At 39.4% G+C, this 22561-nt stretch overlaps 1 protein-coding gene across 3 annotated transcripts; it reads right to left on the bottom strand.

Moving 5' to 3' along the window:
* Window positions 1-15826, bottom strand: LOC124875482 (catechol O-methyltransferase domain-containing protein 1-like). Of its 3 annotated transcripts, none has more exons than XM_047377681.1 (7): window positions 15725-15826; window positions 6529-6653; window positions 6315-6420; window positions 2806-2924; window positions 2280-2334; window positions 524-657; window positions 1-446 (listed from the first exon to the last, which is right to left on the bottom strand). In XM_047377681.1, exons 1-7 carry the CDS (start codon window positions 15801-15803, stop codon window positions 294-296), a joined length of 771 nt encoding a protein of 256 aa, XP_047233637.1. In that variant the 5' UTR covers window positions 15804-15826; the 3' UTR covers window positions 1-293. The 3 variants fall into 3 exon arrangements, with proteins under 3 accessions (XP_047233637.1, XP_047233638.1, XP_047233636.1); XM_047377682.1 differs by lacking the exon at window positions 15725-15826 and adding an exon at window positions 11456-11593; XM_047377680.1 differs by lacking the exon at window positions 15725-15826 and adding an exon at window positions 11070-11223.
* Between the last annotated feature and the right edge of the window lie 6735 nt (window positions 15827-22561).

The raw sequence follows: 22561 nt of genomic DNA, 5'->3' as shown, positions 1-22561 counted from the left end.
TTTGTTCTCATCTAATTTTTATTACAATATATAATTAGGTAACTTGTTGTAATGGAAAAGGAATGCTTCACTTTTATTGAAATTCATAATTCAGAGGCTCTAAAACAGATTAATGCAACAGTTTAAGGCCATAAGACTTATGTGAAAATACTGTTTAGGCAGTAACTGTACCTGTCATTATCCAGAAAACCTAAAAGTTAATTACCACCTCATATCCTCCATACAACAAGTCTGACTTTAAAATGCTCCCAGTGTTGATCTCAAATTATACTTTTGAGGACGTGGAGCGAAGTCTAAAGTTTGACTGCCAGCGTCAGCCCATCTCCCACTGTCAGCATACTCAAAGTAACCCGGATATCTCTGTGCAGCTTCTTATTCAACTTGTCGATGGCAACGGTGTCGGCATCACTGGGAGATGGATTCAGCACCCTCCCACCCCACAGCACCTGAAACGACACATCTGTCATTATCCATAACATGTATGTATATACAAGACAAACCTTTATTTAAGTGAAGCTCTCACATTGTCGACAGCGATAATGCCTCCTTTCCTTAACAGCAGCAGAGACCTTTCATAATAATTGTCATAGTTAACTTTGTCTGCATCAATGAAGACAAAGTCAAACGTTTCAGCCTGGCCAGAAGACAGGAGATCATCTGTTAAACAATGAAATGGAGAAATAAAGGTTTTGTAGCAGTCAGCTGAAATCATTCAGTTTATTTAAATATATAATAAAGACCATCCTAATTTTAGGTAGATTAGAAAGTCAAGACAATTGCCAATATTGCTCATAATACTTTGTTCTTCTTGCTCCTTAGTGTTTTTTTGAGGTCCATTACAGACGACGTAGTGTGACAGGTATAATTGTTTTGAGCATCCAAAACATGTCTATGTGGAGATTGTGGTGGCAACATATCAGGGGTTCTGGTGCTTCATGGAGAAGCAGTCGTGGCACGCATGCACCAGGATCATCGGAATTTTAAGCAGGACTTGTGACACTGACCTAATGTTAAGGCTACAATATAATCACTCCACACCACAATGCCATAGCAACGCTCTTGGTAGCATGGCTCCAATGACAAATCTCACCAAACAGCTGAAAATGATCCATGTTCTCCACAACAATAATTACAGTACAATGACCAGGCCCCTTGCACATGGAGATTTGTGTACACAGTTTATTGTGGAAAATGGCTCCCAGTTGTGGACACACACACCTCCAAATTGCACATATAAACTGGTTTACTAGGAGAAGTCTGAGATTTTAAGATCATAGTTTTTATGTAAAATGTATTTGCCATGCTGCTAAAGAGAAGCTGGTATTAAACCTCATGTATTTTGGAACATTTTACAGCTGGTGCGGAAACATTTTATTTCTCCACGTCGGGACATTCAGTGTCATGGAGGCCTACGTTGTATTGTAAAGCATCCCAGTGATAAAAATTAAATCTGTCTAGTAAAGTAATAAAATGTAGGTATAATATAAAACTAAAAAGGATTTAAGGACAGGTAGAAATGAAGATAGCAGTTTGTGCTGCTCTAAGCTTACAGCCTACCATATTTGGGTAAAATTACATTATTTTTACTTTTTGTTTTCTTAGCACCAAGATATGTGAGCAGCACCAAAAATTTGGACCTGAAACAGATCCTGTAGCAGGAGAGCTCATTACCAAGCTGCCACAATCCACAATGTTTTTTGATGTCAATTAATTGGAGCTTTCACCCTTTACTGTTTGGACTACAGTCTTATTAAATACAATGATACACTACAGAAACAGTATTGTTTCTATTATATAACCTCCAGTTATTAACGGGCCTGCAACAAAGCCAACCATTTGTCTTCATATTTCCAGGAATTAAAGTGGATTGGGCTCGTACTCAAACAAAAATTACGCAGCTATTCAAAGCCAGTTTATCTTTCCACAATTATATTTGTCCATTTTTAGGTATTTATGCATTTGCAACAAAGTGGAGCAAGAGTCAAAGTAGAACTGGTGCATTTATTAGTTTCTTCATGGTAAGAAAGTTTTGAAGTTTATGTAGTCTTTTGAATGTAAACATTTTTCAAGATGTTTTAATAGATACTCAAATTTGTGGCCTCAAACATTAAACGGTCATATCTGTATATTTGAACAAACATCAAAAATAGCATAAATGACATGAAGACTTCCAGTACTGGAAAAATTAACCGTAGAATAATTCCCAGTGGCTTTCTCAATATTTGAAGTATAATTCCAGTCAAATTCATAAATGTTATTAAAGATATAAAGTACTGTACCAAGAGTTTTCAGGGCTGGTTGAATGTGGAGATCTATTTTATGCTCAACTCCAGCCTATAAGCAAAAAGACAAACATTAATACAAGAAATAAGTAAATCAGCAATCTGAACAGTGACTCCCCTTCTTGTGGAGGGTGTCAATGACCCTCTGCTGAACAATTGTCAAGACAAAAGTTTTTCCCTTGATGGTGTGAGCCACATTACATTTGTGAAATAAAAATCCCCAATTTCTTTTTTATTTCAAACTAAAAAGGATAAAACATTTTTCAGAAGTCATTTATTTGAAGCTTTGAAACTCCTTGACATATATTTATTACAAAAAAAAAATTCTTCATTTTTGTTTTTTAGTTATGAAATAATCTAGAATATAGACTTTGGTTCGGTTCACTGCTTGCTCCAGCTGTCTCATCACAACAAGTCTGAGGACCGTTTCTCATTAAGACATACTGAGCCATGTCAAACAGATCTATAGCACCCAGAATGCTACCTGCTGTATTTAAACCATCAGAGTGGATGGCTGCTGTACCTCTTTCCAGAACGGTTTGCCGATGTTTGTGTATTCTTCACTGATATCACACGCCACGACAACTCCATCTTCAGGCAAGGCCAGCGCCATACTCAAAGTGTTGTAGCCTGTGTATACTCCTGTGGATACGGTCATAATGTCAAAATATGACGACACAAAGGGTGAAAAAGAAAACTGTAGAAGTGACTGAAGAATTTCCTGGTTTTACAGTCAGTTTGTACCTGCTTCAGTGGCTCGCAAACATATTCCGAACCCCGTTTCATTGTACAGCCAAACGTCAGTGTATCTTACTGGGATTTTATGACAGACCAATACAAAGTAGAGCACAATTGTGAAGTGAAAGGAAAATAATGTCATTTGTTTTTATTTAATGAATAAAAAAAGTTTTATTTAGCCCCGTCAACTCTGATGCCCCTAAAGATCTAGTTCAATTATTTGCCTCCAGATGTCTCTTAATTGTTAAATAGTGTTCTGCTGTAGGTAATTTAATCTCAGTATAATCCACCTCATCAACTCTGACCAGTTTCCATGTCACCGCTGGAAAAAAAAAAAAAACCATGCACACACCATGATACTGCCACCACAGTGTTGCAGTGTTTTTGGGCAGGCTCTTAGCTGGCAAAATACAAACACATTTTTATGGCTTTTTTTTTTTTCTTGTCACTCTTTAAAAAAAAACATTTGTGGAGTAAATTTCTTATAGTCATGCTGACATTTTCTCCTACTTAGGCTGTGGATCTCTGCAGGTCCTCTAGAGGTGCCATGGCCTTCTTGGCTGCTTCTCTGATTAACGCTTTCCTTGCCTGCCCTGTCGTTATCAGTGGACAGGCATGTCTTTGTAGGTTTGCAGTTGTCCCATTCCTTCTTCATTTTCAGAAGATGACCAAAATGTGCTCCATGATATGTTAAAATCTCGGGCTATTATTTCATAACCTAACCCTGATTTAAACCTCTCCAAACATTTTGCTTTCACAGAACAGCTGTATTTATACAGATTAAATTACATAAAAGAAAACTACATTTTTATATGAGTAATATACTCTATGCACTTTATTTAGATGACTACAGATGGTAACTGGTTGCGCTGGATTTTAATTAGTTGTATTAGATTAGCTGAAAAAATATTTTAAAAAGGTCAATTTTTTCCCCGACAAACAATACAAATCATATTGCATGTTGCTACCAATCTCAGTTATCAGCAGGGTCACTCTCTGCCATGACCCAAATTCAGCACCTACAATTCTACTAGAAAGATCTGATTTCCTGGCAGCGGATACATGCAAACAGGCTCTTAATCGGCTTTTGAAATGTGCGCAGTGCTGCTGGTCAGGCTGTGAGCGGAAGGATGAAAGAACAGAGCCGGGCTGTTTTTTGTTTTTTTAGACTAATTTGTTACTACTTAATAGTGATCTTTGTCCTATTCATTTTAAAGACTTGAAATAAAGTTAAATGAAATGCTGTCTGTTTAGCATGACCCTTCCTCCTTATATTCTATAGAAAAATGGAGACATCTGGGCAGACACACAAAAACTGGAGGAGGAATCCCAAATAATAAATTAAAAAAAACAAACAGGCCCACCCTTTTTTCATATTTAAAAATGGCTTTCAATGTTTCTTTTGGGGGTTATGTTTTCAGAAACAATGTAAGGATTTTTTTATTATAACAAAGATCCACTAATTCTGTAGTAAACAGATATAGCACTAAAAAGTGAAAAATATCATAAAATTAACTAAATTCAAAACTGCATTATTATTTCTTCAAAAATCCAAGACTTCCTGTATGTGTTTTTCTAGAAATATATGTTTTATTAAAAAGTCAGCCTTTATTGGATCGCCGTTGTCATTGTATTCCACATCTTTAAATCTGGAAATAACTTTTCCGTGCAATAATATACCTCCTAATTATGGGGGATTTTATGCTTTTTTAAGTCAATAATTGTAAAGGAAAATAATACATGGTTTTCAAACTTTTACTTTCACAAATAAAAATCTGAAGAGTGGCATATATTAGTATTTAGCCCCCCTTTATGCCGATACCCTTTAATACAATTTAGGAAAAAAATTGCTTTCTGAAGTCTTCTAAATGGAGTCGCCCATTTAGCACATGGCACAACTGCAAATCAATCTAAGCTGGTGGGTCGGGCAAGGACAGCATTAATCAGAGAAACAGCCAAGATCTCCATGTTACCTCTGGAGGAGCTACAGAGATCCACAGCTCAGGTGGAAGAATCTGTCAACAGGACAGGTTTTAATCTAGCCTTTTTTAGGAGAGTGGCAAGAAAGACATAGTTGAAAAAAAGCCTTTACAAATCTTGTTAAAGTTTTCCACAAACCATGTAGACGACACAACAAACATGTGGACACCAAATTTGCCATCACTACTATTAAACATCGCAGTGGCAGCATCATGGGAATACTTTAGAACCTGTTAAAGGGTCCAAACTACTCGAGACTGAGTAGGAAGGTTATAGGTTCCAGCAGAACAACGATTCTAAACATACAGCCAGAGCTGTGTTAGAACGGTCCAGTCAAAGTCCAGACTTAAATCCAATTGAAAACATTAAGACATTTGAGAAAATTGCTGTTCACAGATGCTCTCCATCCAATCCGAGATAGCATAAGATATTTTAAAAGAATCTTTTAAAAGATTTCCATATCTAGATGTGCAAAGAGTCATAGTAGAGTCAAGAGTATTGACCCATGGGAGCTGAACAAAAATGCAAGCCAAAAAACTCTTCAGACTTATTTGTAAAATAAATAAATAATAAAATGAAAACCACATTTGTTTTCTTTCCACTGTGTTGATCTGGCGACTGTGGCTCAGTAGGATGAGTAGTCGTCTTGCAATCAGAAGGTTGTGGGTTCGATTCCAGCTTCCTCCTGCCATATGTCGATGTGCCCCTGGGCAAGGCACTTAACCTCAAGTTGCCTACCGATCTGCGTATCGGTGTATGAATGTGTGAGCGTTAGTGAGTGCATTTGGGTGAATGTGGCGCTAGTGTAAAGCGCTTTGAGCGGTCTGTATGACTGGAAAAGCGCTATACAACTTCAGTCCATTTACCATTTATCTGTCACATAATATCCCAACAAAATACATTAAAATTTGTGGTTGTAATAAGAAAAAAAATGTTGAAAAGAAAAAATAATTTTAGAGGGCCTTGTATCTTTGAAAGTTAACTGGTTGATGAGCTTCGCACACTTTTGTCAATTCAAATGTTTTCCGATAAATAAAATTCTGACCACCTCTGAGCAGCAATAATAAAGTGATAAACCTCTGAATCTATTGAAAACTCCAGGATGGGAAACACTCTAAAATATAAAAGTAGTAACTGACTCAAATAATTAGATTTGAACTACTTTGGTGTAAATTTCCTCTGAAAATGAGATGGTGAGTGATAAAACTTTAAAACTTAAAAAAGGAAAAACTTTTATAACCATATAGTTTATCATCAAGAGGAAAAAAAAAAGTGAAATGAATTTGGATGTGAAACTAAATGTTGCCTGCTTACCAATCTCCAGAGCCTTCTTGGCTTGAATTAGTTTAGCCAAATTGGCCATGAACTGTGCCTGCTCACAGGCAACCATCATGATGTTCCAGGAGTCCTCCATCGTTCTCTGAAAGCAGCAGCAATCGGAAACCAGTCACATTAAATTTCCTGAAACCTGATCAAATCTGACACCACAGAGCTAACAAAAGCAGTATTCCAGACCTGCAGTACTCACCAGCCGGAGGTTTTTCAGAACCGGATGTTCCCTGAGCGAGTGATTGAGCACATACTGCATCAGTGGGTTGTCTTTTCCCCCACAATGACTTTTGGAGATGCTCATTCTGAACAATTTCTTTTTTCCTGAGGGCAAACATGAAACAATAAGGATATCAAGAGTCCAGACCTTATGTAACTTCATTCTGGTATAAAGGCTGTTATTAAATTTAGATGCGATTCAAGCTAAATGACCTCAGAAGGGAAATTAAATTAAAGTTTTTGAAGCAACAGACACAGCTATAAGAAAACATAAAACAAGGAAATTACAAGGTGATATAATGCCGCAGCTTTAGGGAAATACAATACGTTCGACCAGAGATGTGTATCCCTTTCCTTCTGGAGTGTAGACATCAGGTAGGACCATATTAAAGAAAGCCATTAAGATATGAAATAAACTAAATGGACTGCATGCACGAAATCTTAATTTAATGATAGTAAACCTAAATAATTCAGTTAGACATTGGCACATGAAGTAATCCAAAGTGCAGCTTTTGATTGTACAAATATATGTTTTTCAAATCCATTTATTGTGACCACTGGATGTCTTAGCTGTATCTTATTTCCTTGAACCATGTTTTACAACAAACAATTCAGCTGAAAGCATGGGACAAATCCAAGGCCAGAACCACTGCTGACCAAAAACGGCCCATCTCGCATCTGCCAAAAAAAAGTCTGGATGATCCGAGACTTTTGGGAAAATATTCTGTGGACTAAGGAGACATCAGTGGAACTCTTTGGAGGTTGTGTGTCATGTTACATCTGACCTAAAACCAACAGCATTTCCAAACAGACCATCATACTAACAGTCAAGCATAGTGGTCGTAGTGTGAGGATTTGAATCTACTTTGCTTCCTGATGACTTAGTCGACTTGCCATAATTGATGTATTCAGGAATTTTACTCTACCAGAAAACCCTGCTGGAGATAATCCAGCCATCAGTACAAGGACCAACATCATCACTTTGGTTATATGGCGTGACAATAATCCAAAGCACAGCAACAATGCCTGAATGAATGAAAAAAACCAAAATGAGGTTTTTGAGTGGCCTAGACAAAGTCTGGACTTAAATCCAATTCAGATACTGTAGTATGACCTTAGCCATGCTGTTCAAACTCTGCAAAGTGGCTGAATTAAAGCATTTCTACCAAGAAGAGTGGGCCAAAAATGTCTCGTGGTGATGTTAAAGACTCACTGCCAGTTATAGCAAACTCTTGGCACAACTAGTTATTGGCTTTAGCGAGCAATTACTTTTTCAGTTAGGCCCGGGTTGGTTTGGATAGTTTTATCAATGAATAAATAAAATCATTATATGAAAACTGCTTCTTGTATTTACTCAGATTATCTCTATTCAATATTATAATTTGTTTGATGATCTGAAACATTTAAGTGGATAAACAAGCAAAAACAGAAGAAATCTGTAAGGTGCAAAAACTTTCTTCACAGCTCTGTATTTTACTAAAATCATTTTTTAAAAACTGCAGAAACATTATTTTTACTTTTTGCATAACTTTCATGTAACCTTGCCTGCTACAATACTGACTGTCTTTTCAAAAAGATTTAACTCAGTCAAATATCACTAAAGAATTTAAAGCTGATTTTTCCTTTTTGAAGTTTACTGATCTGATTTCAGAAGGTTTTAATGGTTACTCAACTCTGTGGTCTCAAACGTCTGTTAAACCACACATGTATAACAGGCTGAGTTAATTACATGGAAACCCTACCAACTGAAACAAGATGTTACTTTTAAAACATGCCTGTATATCTCAGCCAACGGTGGCGAAAACAAAGTAAATGACGCAAAGTTTTACTGAGTGCAGTTCTGTGGATTTGCCTTTTAAATTAATGTACAATGGTCGCTGCATTACTTCTTAGTATCTTATAACCTTGTAGTATGAACAAACCACAGCATACCATTGACTTAATGAAATGACCTCAGAGGGGAAAGGTTATTAGTGGTATTTAGCATATAAAATTATATCAGACTCAGACAAACCAAAGAATAAATGATGAAAACTGGAAGGGGGGTTTCATTCGTTTGTTTTCGGGTAATATAAGAATCCCCCCCACCCCGATTGCAAGGCAGCTGACAGGTGCCATAAACACGCAGCATGTTGAGGAAAGACAAAATAAACAGGTAAACACAATGAAGCATAGAGTAACACAGCTCTCCCCTTTCCCTTTCTGTTGTTGCATACTGCCAGTCAACTGTCTGAAAGAAGGCTCCCACGCTTTTCCCTCACTTGTATCAAAGACAAATTCAGAAGTTTGGAAATATTTCCACTCATCAAAAACAAATGATCTGATGTGGAAACTAAAGATGGTAAACGGTCTGCACTTGAATAGCGCTTTATAAAGTCCCCAGAGACCCCAAAGCACTTTACACTACAATCAGTCATCCACCCATTCATACAACCATTCACACACAAATGCACAAATGGTAAACCTTTTAAGCTACCAACAAACTAACTTATCAGATACCGTGACTGGCTAATATCAGCTTGTTAGACTCCCAGTGTTATTCAATAATAAGCAGTGCTGCAAAACAAGTTTGTTTACCTGAAAACTACTACGACATTTAGCTGATGTTGCTTCTGAATTCCTTCTGCTTAGGTCTGTGTATTAAAAAATTACATTATAACTGTAAAAATCAATGTTACAATCTATTAGCAGTCCATTGAATAATTTCTGCTTTTATTTTAAAACAAAATTTATTACTGTTACGCAGTTTTGCTTTAATTTTTTATTCCACAGCCTCAAACTGTGGTATTTATTTCCTCGCTGTTATACATAAGAACTGCATACCAGCCCACACATAGAATAAATCTAAGCACTAAATGATTGACAGATTAATAATCTTGACTGATTAATGTAGGTTAACTAAGTGCATTATTTGTTTGTATAGATCCATCTTTCATATCCATCTACTATGACCACATCATTATTTCCTTTTACAATGGACATATCAGAAAAGGTTCAGTTGAAAATGAAAATATAAACGCAATCTACAAAAAAAATGCTATTTTATATAGCATATAAATATAGTAATTAATTAGTAATCTCTTCTGTTTTTGTGACATGCCCAGGAGCGGACAGCCTACCAAAGTTCCCCTAAGAGTGCGATGACGACTCACAGGAGGTCACAGACGAACCAAGAACAACATCTAAAGCACTGTAGGCCTAACTTGTCCAAGTTTAGGTCCGTCTTCCTCAATCAACAGTAAGAAAGATACTGGGCAAAAATGCCATTCATGAGGGGTACCAAGGTGAAAAGCACTGCTGACCAAAAACATCATAAAGCCTGCCCAACATTTGCCAGAAGACATACTGACGGTCACCAAGACTTTTGAAAAAATACCCTGTGGACTAACAAGACTTAAGTGAAACTTTTAAAAAAAAAGGTGGGTTTCCCGTTACATTTTCCATAAAGCCAACAACAATTCAGAAGAAGAACATCATCCTGGTGGTGGTGGTGCAATGATCTGGGGCTGCTCTGCTGCTGCAGGACCTGGACAACTTGCTGTAACTGATGAAACCATGAATTCAACTCAGGGACAAAAGATTTGGAGCACACCAGTAAGCCCACCTCTGAAAGGTTTGAAACTAAAAACAACAAAAGAAAGGCCTATTTTTAAGTCTTGGTTGGTTTGGAAAGCCCCCCTTCATAAATAAATTAATTTAAAGACTGATATTTGTATTTACACGTTATCTTTGATGTTAAAATCTTAAAACAAAATTTTTTTTAAAGTTGATGGTTCAAATGCACAATTTGTGGACAGAGAGACAGGGACTGTTCTAGACAGGGGCCAGTGCCCCTGTTGAACTGGTGCTGGTCCCTGTTATGACCCCTGAACTGAAGACATATTACTAAATCAGTTTCTTATGATGATATGTGCTGGCTCCCGAAACCGTGACCGATTAGTCCCCTGGACTAATTTTATTTTTTTACCTTTACAGTTTTACTCCAACAATAAATTGAGCTTTGAACTTCAGCCGTATTGACATAAGATCAGTTTTCATTTGCTAGATCAGGGGTCTGCAACCTACAGCTCCAGAGCTGCAAGTGGCTCACTGAATACCGTAAAACGATTTAATATTGCCCTGTTTTTGCTTTTTATTTTTATTTTTTTTTCTGTGCCGCCATGGAAAAAAAAAAAACAACAAAAAAAAAAACACTGCCCTGGTAAATTTGGTCTAGAACCGCCACAACAGAAATCTCTGACAAAGATGCATTTGCTACTAACATTTAAAACAGATATGACTTAAAAACATCAATTACATTACAGGAAAGGGTAGAAAAAAAAATAAATAAAACCAACAACTTTTTCACCTCCATGAAGGTTCTAAGCTGATTTTTAGACAAAATAAATCATTTCCTCGAACAGCTTCCCCCCACACACACACACACACACACACCTGTTCCTGAAAGGTTACCTTGATAGCTGGCAAATCTCAGACTGTATGAACAGATTATTAGAAAAAGCTGAACTCCTTTGATCTTACCAAGGAAATATCCTGCGGCAAAAACGACCCCGAGTGCGAGAGAGCCAACCAGGGCCTCTTTGGAAACGTTGCGATAAGACATGTTTACAGAGACCGACAATATCCACGCGGGATTACACGACACGGCAGCGCAGGCTCTTCCGGCGTTGCCTCAACTCTTTACCGTAACACTGGCGAAAAACGCGACGCGCATAGGTTGCGAAAGCGCGCAGCGTTTCGGACACAACGTGCTAAAAGGGAATGATGTCCAAGAACAATAATAATAAGAAATTAAAATAGAAAAAGTCTTATGCAACCAAACGAGTAAGACAGCATTTATCGACTTGAAAGACATGCCATGAGGCGTAAAAATGCACGTCAGTCCACTAACATAAAAACAAACTCACCACTTTTAAAAGGAAGTAACACTCCTTTCCTGGGCTGCAGATAACCAATGAGGCAATCTTGCCCAAATGAATCTTGAAAACCTGGTCAGTCATGTGTGCACAATGATGATCATGTGATCCGCTGCAGCTTTTATGATAGGACTGTAAAAAACAAACGCCCCTTCTCTGCAAACAGGTGACCCATTTACTGGGAAATGTCAAAGTTCTTTTGAGGTTTATGTACAGTTCAGCTATTCAGAGTTCAGCACTTTAAGCACACCAGATATTTGAAAAACTGCTGTTCATTGACAGTTTTATTATGAAAATCTTAAATTTCACAGTATATCATTATTTAAATTAACTTTTCAATATGTTCAGCATTACGCTTCGTGCCTAAATTCTAGCTGGAACTTCATTTCATGCTGCCAAACAACTCCTATCGTAGACTTAGGTTTGACACACAGCCATCAGCATCTACAACAGCTCTTTGAAGAAACCTGCATAATATGAACTACATCAACAGTTAATTTCCCTTTGGGATTAATCAAGTGTTTTTGTGTTGAATTGAATAACGTCGCATTCACATTTGGTTGTTAAAGGGAATGTCGTCACAACCACAAACTTCAATGTATTTTATATGGCAGAAACAAAGTAGCACATAATTGTAAGGTGGAAGAAAAATAATGCATGGCTTTAATAGAAAAAATAAATAAAAATCCTGAAAACTGTGGAATTCATTTGTTTCCAGGCTCCTTTATTCTGATACACCTAAAGAGGACCCCGAGTATTTTGTGGATTTCTACTAAATAAAATGACAGAGAGAGAGTCATTTATTGCAAGATAGGATCATGTATCTCAATAAATTAGGATGTCATTGAGAAGTTCCCAGCTGTCACACACCTGACTTTAATAAATGGGTTAATAACGAGCTTCTGCAGCACTTTGGGGCATGCAAACATTTGAATCAGATGTGCCGGAGCAGATACAGGTCCTTCTCAAAATATTAGCATATTGTGATAAAGTTCATTATTTTCCATAATGTCATGATGTAAATTTAACATTCATATATTTTAGATTCATTACACACTAACTGAAATATTTCAGGTCTTTTATTGTCTTAATATGGATGATTTTGGCATACAGCTCATGAAAAACCAAAATTTATATCTCACAAAATTAGCATATAATTAAAAGGGTCTCTAAACGAGCTATGAACCTAATCATCTGAATCAACGAGTTAACTCTAAACACCTGCAAAAGATTCCTGAGGCCTTTAAAACTCCCAGCCTGGTTCATCACTCAAAACCCCAATCATGGGTAAGACTGCCGACCTGACTGCTGTCCAGAAGGCCACTATTGACACCCTCAAGCAAGAGGGTAAGACACAGAAAGAAATTTCTGAACGAATAAGCTGTTCCCAGAGTGCTGTTTCAAGGCACCTCAGTGGGAAGTCTGGTGGAAGAAAAAAGTGTGGCAGAAAACGCTGCACAACGAGAAGAGGTGACCGGACCCTGAGGAAGATTGTGGAGAAGGGCCGATTCCAGACCTTGGGGGACCTGCGGAAGCAGTGGACTGAGTCTGGAGTAGAAACATCCAGAGCCACCGTGCACAGGCGTGTGCAGGAAATGGGCTACAGGTGTCGCATTCCCCAGGTCAAGCCACTTTTGAACCAGAAACAGCGGCAGAAGCGCCTGACCTGGGCTACAGAGAAGCAGCACTGGACTGTTGCTCAGTGGTCCAAAGTACTTTTTTCAGATGAAAGCAAATTCTGCATGTCATTCGGAAATCAAGGTGCCAGAGTCTGGAGGAAGACTAGGGAGAAGGAAATGCCAGAAGTCCAGTGTCAAGTACCCACAGTCAGTGATGGTCTGGGGTGCCGTGTCAGCTGCTGGTGTTGGTCCACTGTGTTTTATCAAGGGCAGGGTCAATGCAGCTAGCTATCAGGAGATTTTGGAGCACTTCATGCTTCCATCTGCTGAAAAGCTTTATGGAGATGAAGATTTCATTTTTCAGCACGACCTGGCACCTGCTCACAGTGCCAAAACCACTGGTAAATGGTTTACTGACCATGGTATCACTGTGCTCAATTGGCCTGCCAACTCTCCTGACCTGAACCCCATAGAGAATCTGTGGGATATTGTGAAGAGAATGTTGAGAGACTCAAGACCCAACACTCTGGATGAGCTAAAGGCCGCTATCGAAGCATCCTGGGCCTCCATAAGACCTCAGCAGTGCCACAGGCTGATAGCCTCCATGCCACGCCGCATTGAAGCAGTCATTTCTGCAAAAGGATTCCCGACCAAGTATTGAGTGCATAACTGTACATGATTATTTGAAGGTTGACGTTTTTTGTATTAAAAACACTTTTCTTTTATTGGTCGGATGAAATATGCTAATTTTGTGAGACAGTAATTTTGGGTTTTCATGAGCTGTATGCCAAAATCATCTGTATTAAGACAATAAAAGACCAGAAATATTTCAGTTGGTGTGCAATGAATCTAAAATATATGAATGTTAAATTTTCATCATGACATTATGGAAAATAATGAACTTTATCACAATATGCTAATATTTTGAGAAGGACCTGTACATGTCTGAAACATCAAGGACAGTGAGCCATGAGGCCAGAGATCAAGACCAACTGTAATATAGTAAATCAGTTCAAAACATAAAACACATTACAGAATGTTGATGTTTTTATTTCTGTTGATTTTGATAATTACGGCTTACAGCAAATGAAATACCAAAATCCATTTTCTCAGAAAATTTGAATATTACACAAGACCAATAAAAATGAATAATATGTTTATGTACAGTACAGTATATTCACTGCTTGGTCAAGGCTCTTTTTGCGCAAATTACCACATCAGTGCAGCATAGCATGCAGGTAATCAGCCTGTGGCTCTGCTGGGGTTTTCAGGTTAAAGCACAGGCTACTTTAATAGCAGCTGTGAACTAATCTGTACTGCTGAATCTGGTGTCTCTCATTTTCTTCCTAACAATACTACATAACTTCTTTGAGACCCTTCAAGCTGCAGCCCATGCCTTGTGAATCCCTCCTAATTTTCTTAATGAATTTTGCTTCACAATAATCTCAACCATTATATCAGTTACAGTTTTTCCTTCCACACAACTTTCCATTAGTATAATTGGATTTAACACAGTGAACAGCCAGCTTCTTCAGCAATGACCTTTCGTGACCTACCGTACTTGTGGATGGAGTCAGTAACTGATGATGAATGACTGTCAAATCACCAGCCTTCTCCATGATTATGAAGGCCATAACAGAACATTTGTTTATCAAAAATCAATTTTTATTGGTATTAGGTAATATTCTAGTTTACTGAGAAGCAGAAATGCAGGTTTTCAGAAGCTGTAAGCCACAGTCATCAAAATAAACAGAAATAGACAAATATCACATACAATAAATCTATAGAATGCTTAACTTTTTTAAATTGAATTTCATAAAGAAATTTAATTTTTTGATGATACTGTCGTTTAATGAAATGCATCTGTATCTCAGTGCAGCATGAGATACAGGTGCATCTGTAACCTTTCAACCGAAATTCAATTCAAAATACCAACATATCCTCTAAAACTATGTGCCCAATAAAGATAAACATGAAGTGAAGATCAAGTTTAAGCTCTTTTACTAATATTCCTTTCTTTATTTATAACAGTACCACACCTAACAACATCTTTGCCAAGATCTTCACTGAAGAACGAATTTATGTTTGTCGCTATGTTGGATTTATGTGTTATACCCTTCCACTACCACAAGGGGGAGTTGTAGTACCGAGAGGCCTTCTACGCGCAACGTCAAAAAATGCTGGGCATGGAGGCAAAAGGCAGGTAAATGACTTATTTATACTGACAAGCACTAAAACTCAAACAAACTGGACTAGACCTGAAAAACCTCGCGAGAACCTAATGACAGGACAGGCAAAGAAATGGAGAAAATCTGGGGGAGATGAAGTTAAGACAATGACTGACATTAGGTGATGTGATGAGTAAATGAGAACAGGTGTGAGCGAAACGAACGCAGTTCTGGACTGTCAAAAACAAAATTAATTAAAATCAATAAATTACATCAAGACAAACGGAACCACCAAAAGATAAAGATCTTAAAAGAAGGGAAAATAATTAACAGCATATCCATCCATCAATTACTACTTCCTAGTGAATATAACAGACGTGTTTGTAAACTTTGGTCTATCACTTTCTGTGTATATGTTATGTGCATATATATATATATATATATATATATATACAACATTAAATAGTTCTTACCACGAATCTCGTTAAATGTCTCCATGAAAAGAGTCCAATCAGAGCAAAGTGCCGTCCTGCCATGAAAGTTAAGATCCATCTTCTAAAGCGCGACTGCCTCCATCTGGTTAAATACACGAGCTGAGTTATATTTTAAAAGTCACAGGAATTACTCCTATTAATCCTACTCCCGAGAATAAATATATTTCATAACATGTACATTTCTTCCCTTTCTATTAAGTATCCAATTAGGGTTCCCTGATGAAGAGAAATTATACCTTTAGAATTATTTTTCATAATTCTTTTTGAGACTGAAAGAAAATTGAATTTTATTATTTAGAATTAACCAAATTCTAATAAGTAAATACAGTTAGGTAGCTTACAAACTGCTATATTTAATGATCCATCTTTTTGAATGAGAATTTGCTTTATTGGCCAAGTTTATGTGCACAATTAAGGAATTTCACTTCAGTTTCACGCGCTCACAGCATACATACATTGAGTATAAAAATATATAAACTTTGGAGGAAATAAAATAAAATATAAAAAAACTGTATGTGCATAGGGGTATGTATGTACGGCAGGTTCAAAGAGAGCAATATGATTTTACTCAGGCTGTAAGGTGTTTATTGTGAGACATTTAGTGATAGATTGTCATTCTCTACACTTGCAATGCCACCATTCACGCACAAAGGGGCAGTGTTACCGTTGTAATGAAACAGGTATGTTTCAACCAGTCAGCTCTGTTGTTGCTTAGTCCACTAGGAGGTGTTTTTCAGATTTCTGGAGTAATTAAAAGTTGTTAATCTGAACATTTTGATTCATTTTTTTTCCTCCAAAGGACACCTCATTCACTGTGTATAATTTAATAGAAAACTATTTCCTTATGTATGTTTAAATCAAAGCAAATTGGACATACTCAGCCATGGTTATAATGTAAAAGACTCTTTGATCCCTGAACATTATGGTTATCACTCAGATGAAGGGAAACCTGATCATAATTTTATCAATTTAATCTGGATCTGTGTTGATTTCAGCCAAAACATATGTAATGTTTCAGTTGTTCATTGTGGGGAACTCTTTGATTTTTTCCCCTGCTTTCTGATTTGCAGTTTGCAGGCCAAGGATGTGCATTGACAGAGTCCAGACAGCAGGGAAGGATAGCGTAACCCCCCAGGAGAGCTGGGACAACATCTGGACTGGAGAGGTATGACATTTGCTTCAGAATAAACCTCTGGTGTGAGTAAATGCTAAAACGAACACACAATGATGTCCAGGTCTGAGACAGAAGTTCAACTTCTAATGTTATGGATAATTTTTTACTAGTGTCCACAATCTTCTGCAAAGTCTTGCAAGATAAAAAAAAACAAAAACGTTTTTTATCAGTTTCTGCAATTTGAAAGCTGTGGATAAAAGAAAAATATTAAGGACCAAATAAATACATACAGCTTTACAGGTGCCAGTCTAAAACAGAAATATTTAACATCTCATAGACTATTTTTTTTAAATTATGATAGAGATCGAACAGAAAACATCATAAACACAAAACCAGTGTTTCAAGTTTAGCATTTTTTACTTGTTTTCTTTAAAGGCAGACACATTGCTGTTCTTCTGTTTAATAACATTCTGATTATACAGTACCTTGCAAAAGTAATCAAATGCTGGTTGAGTTTTTCTTTCATACTTTTTTACAATATAACCACAAACTTCAATGTATTTGTTTGGGATTTTATTTGATAGACCAACCTAAAGTAGTACATAACTAGGAAGTGAAATGGACTGGCGACCTGTCCAGGGTGGACCCTGCCTCTCGCCCTTAGACTGCTGGAGATAGGCACCTGCTTCCCCACGACCCACTATGGAATAAGCATTAGGGCTGCACGGTGGCGCAGTTGGTAGCACTGTTGCCTTGCAGCAAGAAGGTCCTGGGTTCGATTCCCAGCCTGGCGTCTTTCTGCATGGAGTTTGCATGTTCTCCCGTGCATGCGTGGGTTCTCACCGGGTACTCCGGCTTCCTCCCACAGTCCAAAGACATCCCTGTTAGGTTAATTGGTAACTCTAAATTGCCCTTAGGTGTATGAATCAGTGTATGCTTGGTTGTTTGTGTGTTGCCCTGCGATGGACTGGCGACCTGTCCAGGGTGTACCCCGCCTCTCGCCCATAGACTGCTGGAGATAGACACCAGCTCCCCCGCGACCCACTATGGAATAAGCGGTAGAAAATGACTGATCAATTTTTGTTTTTTTTCATGAAAAGTTTAATTTGGGGCTATCTCTCTACCAGCTTTGCGCATTTATAGATCTCTAGGGACTAACATTTCTGCCTCTTCTTGTTTGCAGTCAGATTGGATGGAAAGCACCTTGAACATTAATTGGCAAGTCTAGCTACATATTCTGAGTTCAAGTTAGGTTGGGACTTCGATTGCACTGTTCTAACACATGAATATGTTTTAATATAAACCGTTCCACTGTAGCTGTCTTTGTGGAGGGGGAACCTCCAACCCAGTCTCAAGTGTTTTGTAGCCTCTAACTGGTTTTCTTCCTGATCCTCCAATGTTTAGGTTAATCTATTTTTCCATCAACTCTGACTGACTTCTGTGTACCAGCTGAAGAAAAGCATCACCACGGCACGATGCTGCCATCCTATGCTCAGGGTGTTATTTTTTTCTCCACAGTGTTTTGCATGTAGAATAAAATGTTTGAATTTGGTCTCATCTGAGCACCTTCTTCCACATGTTAGCTGTGTCCTCTACATAGCTTGTAATTAACTGCAAATATGACTTGTTTTATTTCAACGCTGTCTTTTTTCTTGCCACTCTTCCATAAAGTCCAGATTTGTGGAGTGCACAACTGATAGTTGTCCTGTCAACAGACTCTTCCACCTGGGCTGTAGATCTTTGCAGCTCCTCCAGAGTTATCGTGGACCTCTTGGTTGCTTGTTTTGCTTAATGCTCTGTTTGCCTGGCCTGTCAATATAGGCTGATGTCTTATGCAACCCAATAGATTTTTATTGATTAAAAAAACATTTTCATTACACTTCACCAACATGCACCACTTTGTGTTGGTCTATTATATAAAATTCTAGTGATGTTTGTAGTTGTAATCTGACAAAATCTAGCATTTCAAGGACTGTGATTACTGCTGCACGGCACTAGGACTATAATTGCCTGACAAAATGTTTAGCAAAAAGATGGCATGCATAATCAAAATACCTTGATTATGTTAAGTAACTGTGTCAAAGCAATGTAACACAAAAGAATTAGAGGTAAGTTTCACAGTTGAAGTTGAAAATTTAATGAAAAGTTTGGAACGTTAGCCTAAAACGTGTAGAAAATGTTGATGAGACGGTATGTTTTATGATGTCACGTGACAATGTGATATATATCATGTCCCATGCCTATGTTTTATAAGCTTGATGAGGCAATATTCTTCTTGTCATGTATTCCATGAAAACTTTATGGCACGCTTTCTACTTGGCATAAGACAGCTCCTCACCATTTTAGTGACAAGTGGTATTAACTGTCCTCATCTTTACCCTTTGTTAAACTTTATTACTGAGCGAACATGCCCTCACAAACTCGACTGCTGAGCTTTTTCTCCCTGCCAGACAATGAAATGTCATGTACGCCTCTTGTCTCAGCTCTGGAGTTTGACTTTGGCAGCAGTCTCTCTCTTTGACTGACATATGAGCGAGTGATACAGCTCCATCAAAAAGTGCTGCCTGACAGTCTGATATGACAGGCCTCTTCAGACCAAATATTCTTCTTGTTCCTGGCACTACATCATCCTGGCAAAGAAGAAGAGTGCTTAAACATTTGATTTGGCTATTTGATGCAAATTTCATAGTGAAATTATGGAAATCTTTTTAGAGTAACACTTTATGGTGATGCTAGTTGGTTATTTAGTCTGATTGGCTGGTCAGGTAGAGCCTCCCGTCAGATGATCAACACTCATGTTGCTTATAGCTTACAGTGGCATTTTTTGGGCACATCATTAACAGGACTTTAAACCATAGGGACCTTTCAAACTGTAGCTTTTTAAATCCTTTGTGAACCTGCATAGTGGTAGCCAGCTTAGCCATTTCCCAAACAATTGAGGACAGGCAAAAAATTGTGATTGTACTTTAGTAATCTTGTTGGGTCTTTACAAAAAACAAAATGACCAGTGTTGGTCTCACCTACGCTGAGGTGCATAAGCATAAGCATTTTTTTAGGGTGATTATAGTCACATGTGACTATATATCATGTTTTTAAAGCCTTCCTTTTCATCCTTAAATCATTCAGCTGTGGTCTATATAAGGTGAAACTGCAATGCTTTGGTCTAAATTCCTTGTTATTGTAGCTCCACAGGCCCCTCTTTTAGCCCTGTTCTGAGGTCCGTCTGAGAGCAACTGGTTTTGGTTCGGTCTCTTGAAATGCTTTTGAGGCACTTCACACCTTGTCCCCCTCCAGGTTGAGAGCGTTCCCACCCCACCCTGTTCCGCCATTTTTGTAGTTTGATAACAGAGATACAATTATCCAGCCGCGCAGAAACGTTTTATTCCCAAATTCATTAAAAGATGTCAACAACGGAAGACTTGTCCATCCAGCCTTACATGTTCGAGCCAGAGTCTCACCCAGAGCAAGAGGATAATGAAGACGACGAACCTGCAGAACTATGCCTTGCATCGCAATGGTGTGTCATTACTGTATTTACACCCTCTCCATCCAAATCAAGCAACTATATTAAGGAGCGTAGTTTACACTTCGAAGAGGTTCTAATGCTGGGGGACGGTGTATTATATTGTGTAGGTTAATATACCAAACAGTCATACATTTAGACTTATCCACTTGCAACTTCGGCCTACTTGATATTGGACTACATAATCACAGTAAACAATAAAAATTGCGGATTCGCGAAATTGGCCTGAAATCCTTGACCTTGTTTACTATGGAAGCAAATCGTTACCATATTTCAAATGAAAAAGCATTTTCAGAAATGCTTTTTCATTTTAAGAATGTGGCTGCATTGTTTGACTCATAAATGAAATTAGTAATCAATAATCCTATTTGCATTTAATTTTCTTCTTCAAGATTGCTCATTCTTTCACTTAATTAAAATGAAAAAGACATTTGAGATTCGTTTGTTCGTTCGTTCGTTGTCTTCCGCTTATCCAGGACCGGGTCGCGGGGGCAGCAGACTCAGCAGAGACGCCCAGACGTCCCTCTCTCCAGACACCTCCTCCAGCTCCTCCAGGGGGAGCCCAAGGCGTTCCCAGGCCAGCCGAGAGACATAGTCCCTCCAGCGTGTCCTGGGCCGTCCCCTGGGCCTCCTCCCGGTGGGACGTGCCTGGAACACCTCCCGAGGAAGGTGTCCAGGAGGCATCCGGTACATTTGTTGTCGTATCATCAGACCTTCGGCCGCATGTTTTGGACACTCGGGTGAAGAGAGGGGCTGAGCTGTCCACTGATCATCACCTGGTGGTGAGTTGGATCCGCTGGAGGAGGAGAAAGCCAGACAGACTTGGCAGGCCCAAGCGCATAGTGAGGGTCTGCTGGGAACGCCTGGCGGAGCCCTCGGCCAGGGATGTATTCAACTCCCACCTCTGGGAGAGCTTCGACCAGATCCCGGGGGATGTTGGAGACATAGAGTCTGAGTGGACCATGTTCTCTGAATCTATTGTCGATGCTGCTGCCCATAGCTGCGGCCGTAAGGTCTGCGGTGCCTGTCGTGGCGGCAATCCCAGAACCCGGTGGTGGACACCGGCAGTAAGGGATGCTGTTAAGCTGAAGAAGGAGTCCTATCAGCTGTGGTTGGCTTGTGGGACTCCTGAGGCGGCTGACGGGTACCGTGAGGCCAAGCGTGCTGCGGCCCGGGCTGTGGCAGAGGCAAAAACTCGGGCCTGGGAAGAGTTCGGTGAGGCCATGGAGAAGGACTACCGGTTGGCCTCGAAGCGATTCTGGCAAACCGTCCGGCGCCTCAGGAGGGGGAAGCAGTGCTTTGCCAACACTGTTTATAGTGGGGGCAGGAGACTGCTGACCTCGACTGAGGACATTATCGGACGGTGGAAGGAGTACTTCGAGGATCTCCTCAATCCTGCCATCACGCATTCTGTGGTGGAAACAGAGGCTGGGGACTCGGGGTTGGACTCTTTCATCACCCAGGCTGAAGTCACCGAGGTGGTTAAAAAGCTCCGCGGTGGCAAGGCTTCGGGGGTGGATGAGATCCGCCCTGAGTACCTCAAGTGTCTGGATGTTGTAGGGCTGTCATGGTTGACACGCCTCTTCAACATTGCGTGGCGGTCGGGGACAGTGCCTCTGGACTGGCAGACTGGGGTGGTGGTCCCCCTTTATAAGAAGGGGGACCGGAGGGTGTGTTCCAACTACAGGGGGATCACACTCCTCAGCCTCCCTGGTAAGGCCTACGCCAGGGTATTGGAGAGGAGAGTCCTGCCGATAGTCGAACCTCGGCTTCAGGAGGAACAGTGTGGTTTTCGTCCCAGCCGTGGAACACTGGACCAGCTCTATACCCTCTACAGGGTGCTCGAGGGTTCATGGGAGTTTGCCCAACCGGTTCACATGTGTTTTGTGGACCTGGAGAAGGCATTCGACTGTGTCCCTCGTGATGCCCTGTGGGGGATGCTCCAGGAGTATGGAATCGGGGGCCCTTTATTAGGGGCCATCCGGTCCCTGTACGAGCGGAGCAGGAGTTTGGTCCGCATTGCCGGCACTAAGTCGGACCTGTTCCCAGTGCATGTTGGACTCCGGCAGGGCTGCCCTTTGTCGCCGGTCCTGTTCATAACTTTTATGGACAGGATTTCTAGATGCAGCCAAGGGCCGGAGGGGGTCTGGTTTGGGGACCAGTGGATTTCGTCTCTTCT

This window comes from Girardinichthys multiradiatus, chromosome 10 (assembly GCF_021462225.1).
Source record: "Girardinichthys multiradiatus isolate DD_20200921_A chromosome 10, DD_fGirMul_XY1, whole genome shotgun sequence".
Lineage (NCBI taxonomy): Eukaryota > Metazoa > Chordata > Actinopteri > Cyprinodontiformes > Goodeidae > Girardinichthys > Girardinichthys multiradiatus.
The sequence above is the reverse complement of the archived record's forward strand: the minus strand, read 5'-3'. Positions and strand labels throughout refer to the sequence as shown.

Excerpts from the sequence above, each read along its gene's own strand:
- LOC124875482 (XM_047377680.1), bottom strand. The coding sequence starts at position 11,151 with ATGTCTTATCGCAACGTTTCCAAAGAGGCCCTGGTTGGCTCTCTCGCA. Across the intron at positions 6,421-6,528 it reads TTCTGAAAAACCTCCGGCTG|AGAACGATGGAGGACTCCTG; the intron begins GTGAGTACTGCA and ends TGCTGCTTTCAG. Across the intron at positions 2,925-6,314 it reads CAAGAAGGCTCTGGAGATTG|GAGTATACACAGGCTACAAC; the intron begins GTAAGCAGGCAA and ends CCGTATCCACAG.